This window comes from Syzygium oleosum, unplaced genomic scaffold, assembly GCF_021117445.2.
Source record: "Syzygium oleosum isolate NSW1041296 unplaced genomic scaffold, Sole_v2.1 Sole_v2.06, whole genome shotgun sequence".
NCBI classification, from domain to species: Eukaryota; Viridiplantae; Streptophyta; class Magnoliopsida; order Myrtales; family Myrtaceae; genus Syzygium; species Syzygium oleosum.
Window position 1 is genome coordinate 3405349 of NW_026607490.1, and position 7652 is coordinate 3413000.

Sequence of the window (7652 nt, forward strand, 5' to 3'; positions counted from 1 at the left end):
CCCTCAGCCAATCAGATGCCTTCGCAGTCCCCCACCGACACCGCGGTCAACGTCAAACCAAGTCGTCACCTCCCCTCGCTCGCGTGCCTCCAAAGAGAACTTCCTTCTTCCCTGGAAGGCGCAGAGAGAGAAGGAGAGAAGTTTCCGGTCCCCGCCGTTCTTGGAGCGGCGCTAGAACAGGAACACGATGAAGCCGGAGACGCTGACGCTGACGCTGGTGCTGGTGAATCTGGCGTCCATAATGGAGAGGGCGGACGAGTCCCTGCTCCCGGGCGTGTACAAGGAGGTGGGTGCCGCCCTCCACATCGATCCGACGGGCCTGGGGTCGCTGACGATGTACCGAGCCATCGTCCAGTCCGCTTGCTACCCGCTCGCCGCGTACCTTGCGACCCGCCACAACCGCGCCCACGTCATCGCCCTCGGCGCCTTCCTCTGGGCCGCCGCCACCTTCCTCGTCGCTGTCTCCTCCACTTTCCTGCAGGTCACCTCTCTCTCTGTATCTCCATCTTTGTGGGTGGGATCTAGTTTGGTGCGGGAGTGATTGGGTTGGGTTTGCTTTGATGGGTGAGTGGTTGGGTTGTCTTCCGTTTTGATCGTTTTGTACTTCAGTTGCTTGTTCTTGAATGGCAATTGGGAAGAGATGTGGATTTGGTCTAGCTCCTTTAGGTTATCGAGGTTTTTTCTGGAGATCTAGTAAAAGGGTACTGATATTTGAATTTTTAGCATAGTATAATGGTTGAGCAATGGAAGCATGTTACTTCTTGTTCGGTGTTCAAGAGACCCGGTGGTTACGAGCTTGCTTGGCTCGAAAGTCGGATAGTTTGAATAGGTCGTCGCATTGAGCGGTGGGTACTGTAATGCCCCACTTTGGCACTCTGCTCGGATGATGTAATTACTCAGCTTGCGATACCCTTTTTTTTTCCTTTGAAATTTATCGGCACGATGGAACCGAACCGATCTGGGCAGCGTGTGGAGTAATGCTGCTGCTCAAGCCAGGATTCTTGACCATCTGTCATTAGCAATCTCGAGTTAATGTGGCAGTGCTTTATACTATCTGTTATTGAATGAGACTTTGTGATCCTTAAAGGAATTCCGAATTTACCATTTGCTTTGAACTTGCTAAATTTACTCCCACTCCCCCCCTATGCGTATTCATGTAAAGTTTGGGGCTTGAGCAGAGTTTACATGTAACGAGCTCCAAAAAGAATCAGGAAGGAAGAGGAGATGGAAGAGCTTCCAGCATTAGTTGGATATCATTAAGTTACTAGAAGCGTGTTTTATGAAACTGCGACTATACACAAGAAGTTCATCTGAAGGAAACTCTTTGACAAAAATTTAAATGAGTTGGCATAGGCCTATTGTGTCAACGATATTGATATACTCACGAGGAAATGGTGGCGACTCAAACGCACAAAATCAAGTGGTTATCAAATGTGAAGTAAATAAAGAAATGACTGTAGTTCTCAACTGCTGCCAAATCTTCGCTTTCTGTGTTAAAAATGTCAGCTATCTGAAAGAAGTCCTTTTGTCTAAGAATTTGTGTACGCAATCACAATGTATCTTTTCCCTTTTCAGTATTGTTTCCCTTTCGTTTTCCAGGTAGCGATTTCAAGAGGCTTGAATGGGATCGGACTTGCGATAGTAATACCTGCGGTTCAGTCTCTTGTTGCAGACTCTACAAATGATAGTAGCCGTGGGATGGCGTTTGGATGGCTGCAGCTAACAGGCAACATTGGCTCCATAATTGGGTCGCTGTGTTCTGTTTTAATTGCCTCAACATCCTTCCTGGGAATCCCCGGTTGGAGAATTGCTTTTCACCTGGTTGCCATAATAAGCGTCGTCGTCGGTATTTTGGTGCGGCTTTTTGCTAACGATCCTCGAAATTCTGATGACAAAAATCTAGCTAAAGATCGGAATTCACTTACGTCCTTCTGGTCAGAACTTAAAGACCTGGTTAAAGAAGCGAAATTGGTGATGAGGATCCCATCTTTTCAGATAATAGTGGCTCAGGGCGTGTCCGGGTCATTCCCGTGGTCAGCTCTTTCATTTACTGCAATGTGGTTGGAACTCATTGGCTTCACTCACAAGACAACAGCATTCCTCGTGACAATCTTCATTATCGCTGGTTCTCTTGGTGGTCTTTTTGGAGGATATATGGGGGATATTCTCGCCAAACGCTTGCCCAACTCAGGCAGAATAATCTTGTCGCAGATAAGTTCTGGTTCAGCGATTCCTTTAGCTGCGGTTTTGCTCCTAGCATTGCCTGATGACCCTTCCACAGCGTTCATGCACGGTCTGGTTCTGTTTATCATGGGTCTGATCATATCCTGGAATGCCCCGGCTACGAACAAGTAAGTGTAGCAAGTAGATTCTATTACCTCTTCTTGCAGGAACTTGCTTTTTCTATACATTGCTTGTCCATATAGACTATGTTTTCAATGGTGCTTCCCCTTGTAGTGCTGTGCTTCTGCAATTCTGTGTGCCAAATTAGCAGCTTTAGATTCTAAAATTCTTCTCCAGTTGATTTCTTGCAAATATAAACGCAGCGCACAGTCCGATATTTGCAGAGATAGTCCCTGAGAAATCCAGAACAAGCATCTATGCACTGGATCGCTCTTTCGAGTCCGTCATAGCATCATTCGCTACCCCATTGGTTGGGATTATGGCTCGGCATGTATATGGGTATAAGCAACTTCCCAAGGGATCATCCGGCTCTGTAGAGATAGAAACAGATAGGGAAAACGCTGCATCTCTTGCAAAAGCCCTTTACACAGCCATCGGAATCCCAATGACAATCTGTTGCTTTATTTACTCTTTCCTCTACTGCACGTATCCGAGAGATAGAGACCGTGCAAGAATGACTGTGCTGATTGAATCAGAAATGCAGCAGATGGAGGTCAATAGCCCTCACTCAGAAGAAAATCTGGACAACCTTGATATGGCAAAGTCGAACAGTGGTTATGAGAAGGATAGGAGCGTGATCGACATCGATGACGGAATGGAGGAAAGTATCGACTTGGATGATAATGACGAAAAATCCTTGCTTTCGAGGCAGCTAACCTTTGCGGACGTCGAAGAATAATGAAAACCAGCAATTCCTGGCTCTTCTAGGAATCATCAAATCAACCAACTTTAGAGCACTCGTCTCTGTAAAAAGCTTTTCATATGGTAGGCATTTCCGGGATGTGATCTTGACACTTCTTCAAGAGACGATTAATGTACGTGACTACTATGATAACTATTCTTTTCCACTTCATTATTGTGTCATCTCCAAGTCAATGGATTTCAGGCTGTTTATCCTACAGATATTGAGTGCACAAATTGACTTGAACAGCGAGACCGGTTTATTTTGGATCTTCGTGTATGGAGTTTCGGTTTGTTCTGTCAATGTTGTTGCAATTGAATAGCATTGCTCTGTATCTGCTCTATGGGTGATCGGTTCCCATCTTGAAATTGGGAACCGGATCAGATAGGGTCGGTTCCCAATCTGTGGAACCGGCAACTGACCCTGTCCACCTAGAAAGCGGCGGTGTTCTTCAATGCTACAGCCATCCTCCACCCCACCCCATCTCTAGCATCATCGCGGTCTCCCCACCTTTAAGACAAGGCTGCCAACTCCCTCCAGGCCATGGGTAGCCCACGACCTTAGAACAAGGTCACGGCCTCTTCGTGACCGCGGATGACCTCGATCAAGGTCTACCGTAACCAAGCGTGTTTGTTATCTCCAAAATACCATCTCTCTCGTGTTTTAGGTAATTAGTGTGTTGAAAAGTACAACATTTCCACAGTAAGAATTGGTAAAGAGTTCTTTAGCATTCATTAACAAGATTCGAAAAAATTAGGAAGTGTCGCAAAATTAGTCATCATTTGTCTACTTTTCCTTTCCTTATAATGACAAATTTCTTCTCTGGACTCGCGTTCACCGGATCAAGTGGAACGTAACTTCTGATGTTGTGGATCTCTGTGCATCTCATCTATGAATCTCACAAGATCATTGGTTGTGACGCGTTGGACGAAGTGATTTTGGATTTAAGGCAATGGTGGGTAAGAAATGAACCGTGGTCGGGAAAATCCTTTTCAATGTATCCACAAATGATTGAAGACGCATCGCCCAACCTCTCCAAAGAATAAGTTGCGGACACCATTCAATTGGTGTTTACCACTTCAAGCTCTAACTTCATGCTTTCTTCATTTTTTTTACCCTCGTGTTTTCTCTTCTCTTCCCCCATTTTTTCAAAATTTTTGTGCCCATTTTTGAAAAATGTATGCCCACCGGAAACTGAGCTTTTGTACATCTTTTAGATTACGTAGCCAACCATTATGTTGGTATGAAAATTTATGTCATGCACAATGTTTAGTCTTTGCTGCAATTGAGACATTCACCTTTGTTTGCACATTCCAAAGGGCAAACTTTTAGAGTTTGTTTGGTTTTACAAGTAGCAGGGAAAATGAAGGGGAAAGGAAATAAAGGAAGCCGAAGGTAAATAATTGAATAGAAATTATTATTACGAATTTTTATTAAGTCAATTATTGGTGTTAATAATAAGTTACGCATTTACTGCGGGACAATTGACATGTGAAAAAATTCAATTGTAATTAACTCCAAATGCATGTGTCACTCATCCGATAATGAATGTGTAAGAATTTTTCTGCACCAGTAGTAGACTCAATAAAAGCTTTTTTATCATTCGGATATGCATGGATGGTGAATGATTACAAGGGAAATGAAGTTAGTAAATTTATGTCACACCCCGCGCCCTAAACAACTTGGGCCTCGGGCATGCAACAGCCGCCATGGTCATTTAAATGCGACATCCCAGGAGGAGCCGCCGACCCATCGCGTTATCTAACGAAGAAGCATATTTGGAAGCGTAAACAACATCACCCAATCAACAACATAGAAGGGATAGCAAAGAAAACACATAGGCAAAACACACTTGATATATATCTATATATATATATACATACTTTATTTTGACTATTATATATATACACTTTATAAGCAAAACACACTTTATTTTGACTCTCGTTCTTCTGATTCTTATTGTGTGGAAGTAAGGATACACACACGCGCGCGTGCACATACACACATATATGTATGCATGTTAACAATCGAATGTTAGCAAAATACAAACCCGCCACTTCGGGCCTTTTTCCGATTCAATCAAAAGGGTTGGGGTTAGACCTATCTCCTCTATCTACGAGGGCCTCCTAAAAAAGAACATGACTTCCTCATGCTCGGGTATGCTATGGCTCCTCTACAAGGTCGTAGTCCGGATCCAACTCTGGATCACTAACGAGACCGTCGGGGACAATTGACGCCGAAGAGTCCCGCGAAATTGCGCCTAGCGCACCCGGTGGTTCGTCAAAGCCTCGAAGAGGTCCCCAATGCTCTTCCCCAAACCACACATACCACGCTTTGAACCGATGAAGGACCAAGTTAGGAAGCCCCTCGTCAACCCAAACGGTGGTTGTGTACTCCTTGTATGTCGTGTCCGTCCCCGGTGCAATGTACTCAACTATCTCAACGTCTTGGTCGACTGGTACCCCGAAACGTACTATCCAGGTATCCATACTAAGGACCTGAAAAAGTTTAAGCCACAACACATGAGTAAAACTCAATAAAATAATCAAGTAAAAGGAGCTTTTGTCATTTTTCCAACTAAACAAGATTCACATGTATCAAATGAATTTAATAGTCCATCGCTATGAAGCTTGTGAATTCGTTTCTCATTTATGTGGCCTAATCGACAATGCCATAGGTAGGTTGGATTCAAATCATTAGATTTAAACCTTTTTGTATTTATATTATAGATTGGCACATCAAGATTTAGAACATATATCCCATCCACAATATGGGCGCTACCATAAAATAATCCATTAAGATAAAACAAACAACTATTGTTCTTTATATCAAAATAGAAACCTTCCTTGTCCAAACAAGAAACAGAAATAATATTCCTGCGTATAGCAGGTACATAGTAGCAATTATTCAGTTCTAAAATCATGCCAGAAGGTAAAGCTACATCATATGTTCCTACGGCTAATGCAGCAACTCTTGCTCCATTTCCAACTCGTAGTTCCACTTCACCTTTTGTAAGTGTTCTACTTTGTTTTAGTCCCTGCATATCCATACAAATGTGAGTATCACAACCGGTATCCAATACCCATTGTCACGCCCCGAACCTTACGGGCTCGCAATCATCCCTACCGAGGTCTATTCAGTGCGACGTCCCAGGACGCGTCGCCGACCCAAAACCCAAACAGAGAACAATGCACAAGCGGAAGCAACATATCACCCGAACAATAAAACACATGACCAAGGATGGCCATCGAACAACAACCATCATAAATACATACTTGCATTAACAACAGGAATTTACAATATCCATTGCAAAAGAACTACACATATAAACCAAAATAGGTCAACAGCCACTAACATAAAAAATGGGTATGTGGCTCGGGGTCAGGGTACTAAACCTAAGAAGGTCACCTATCCAAAAAGTGTCGGCCCTACCCTACTCTGGTCGAGGATAAATCCTAGGGCAACCAGTCCGAGTCGAATCCTGAGGACTCAGTCGAGTCATCAGACGACTCAGGCTCAGAATCCATCGAATCCGGCTCAGACTCGGCGTCCACTGACTCTCCCCCGGAAGCATCCTCCGGCTCTAGCTCCTGCTCCATGGGCTCCGGCTCCGGCTCGATATCGGACTCCCAGTCCATCGGCTCCTCTCCCTCGGACTCGGTATCCATCTCGATGATGACTGGTCGGGCGCCGAAATCCTCCTCGGACGTGGCAGCGGGACTCACGACCTCTCCATCAGCAGCCTGCGGATCCGGCCGGCCATATATGTCGAACGGGATGTCGAAGATCCTAAGAGGTCCATGCGTACCGAACTGGTCCTGGAAACACCAACCGAGATAAGAATGGGCCCGGAAATGCGGCCCGCCCTCGTTGACCCAAACTATAATGAAATGCCTAATATAAGACTCCCCGTTCCCTACAGGGTGCTCAGTCACCGATCGCTCTATGCGATACGGGATCTCAAAACGGAGTGGCGCATCCACCATCTCAAGGTCGGGGGTATGAAAAGTGGGGTTTAAACAATAATGAGAATAAATCTTAGCGAGTAGGCCCCCTAAACCGAAACTAGGCTAACATGCACCTCCCGGACAAGTATCAACTAAACACACAATTGAGTAATCACATGACTTAGGCCCTCGGTCCAAATCCAACATCTAATTGACCCTGCAGGTTAGGCACAAAATAATAATAATACTATGCCCAGCAATGCACATACACATATCAATTGGCCACTGTCACATGCCACACACATGTTTGCACTCGTTTATGCACTCTTTGCACCCTTGCCAATGTCATGCTTATGCTTGCACAATTCAATGCACACTTGCACACATGCACACGTGCCAACTTCCCATTTATTCACCGACCCGCGTAAACGACGCCTCAGGTCTGACCCGCGTAACACGCCTCAGGTCTATCACTTTGAGATCGATCTTCGGTCGGCATTAAACGCATCAGGCTCATGACACAACCCGCGTGAGGGACGCCTCAGGTTGGCCATCTTCCGGTAATCCGGGCATCGTCCCGCATAAACGCCTCAGGACGGGTTCATTACCCCGCGTAAACG

General features: G+C 45.1%; 1 protein-coding gene across 3 annotated transcripts; it reads left to right on the forward strand.

Moving 5' to 3' along the window:
- Positions 1–3302, forward strand: LOC115661906 (uncharacterized). Of its 3 annotated transcripts, none has more exons than XM_056312642.1 (3): positions 1–481; positions 1673–2351; positions 2554–3302. In XM_056312642.1, the coding sequence occupies exons 1-3, from the start codon at positions 16–18 to the stop codon at positions 3080–3082; spliced, it is 1674 nt and encodes a 557-aa protein (XP_056168617.1). In that variant the 5' UTR covers positions 1–15; the 3' UTR covers positions 3083–3302. The 3 variants fall into 3 exon arrangements, with proteins under 3 accessions (XP_056168617.1, XP_056168616.1, XP_056168615.1); XM_056312641.1 differs by having other exon boundaries at positions 67–481; positions 1600–2351; positions 2547–2742; XM_056312640.1 differs by having other exon boundaries at positions 68–481; positions 1600–2351.
- Positions 3303–7652: the final 4350 nt, after the last annotated feature.

What these genes read in the sequence shown, in the direction of transcription:
- LOC115661906 (XM_056312642.1), top strand. Translation starts at nt 16, where the DNA reads ATGCCTTCGCAGTCCCCCACCGACACCGCGGTCAACGTCAAACCAAGT. An exon ending in TCTCCTCCACTTTCCTGCAG is followed by an intron (nt 482 to 1,672) that starts GTCACCTCTCTC and finishes CTCTTGTTGCAG; the next exon opens with ACTCTACAAATGATAGTAGC. An exon ending in AATGCCCCGGCTACGAACAA is followed by an intron (nt 2,352 to 2,553) that starts GTAAGTGTAGCA and finishes CGCAGCGCACAG; the next exon opens with TCCGATATTTGCAGAGATAG.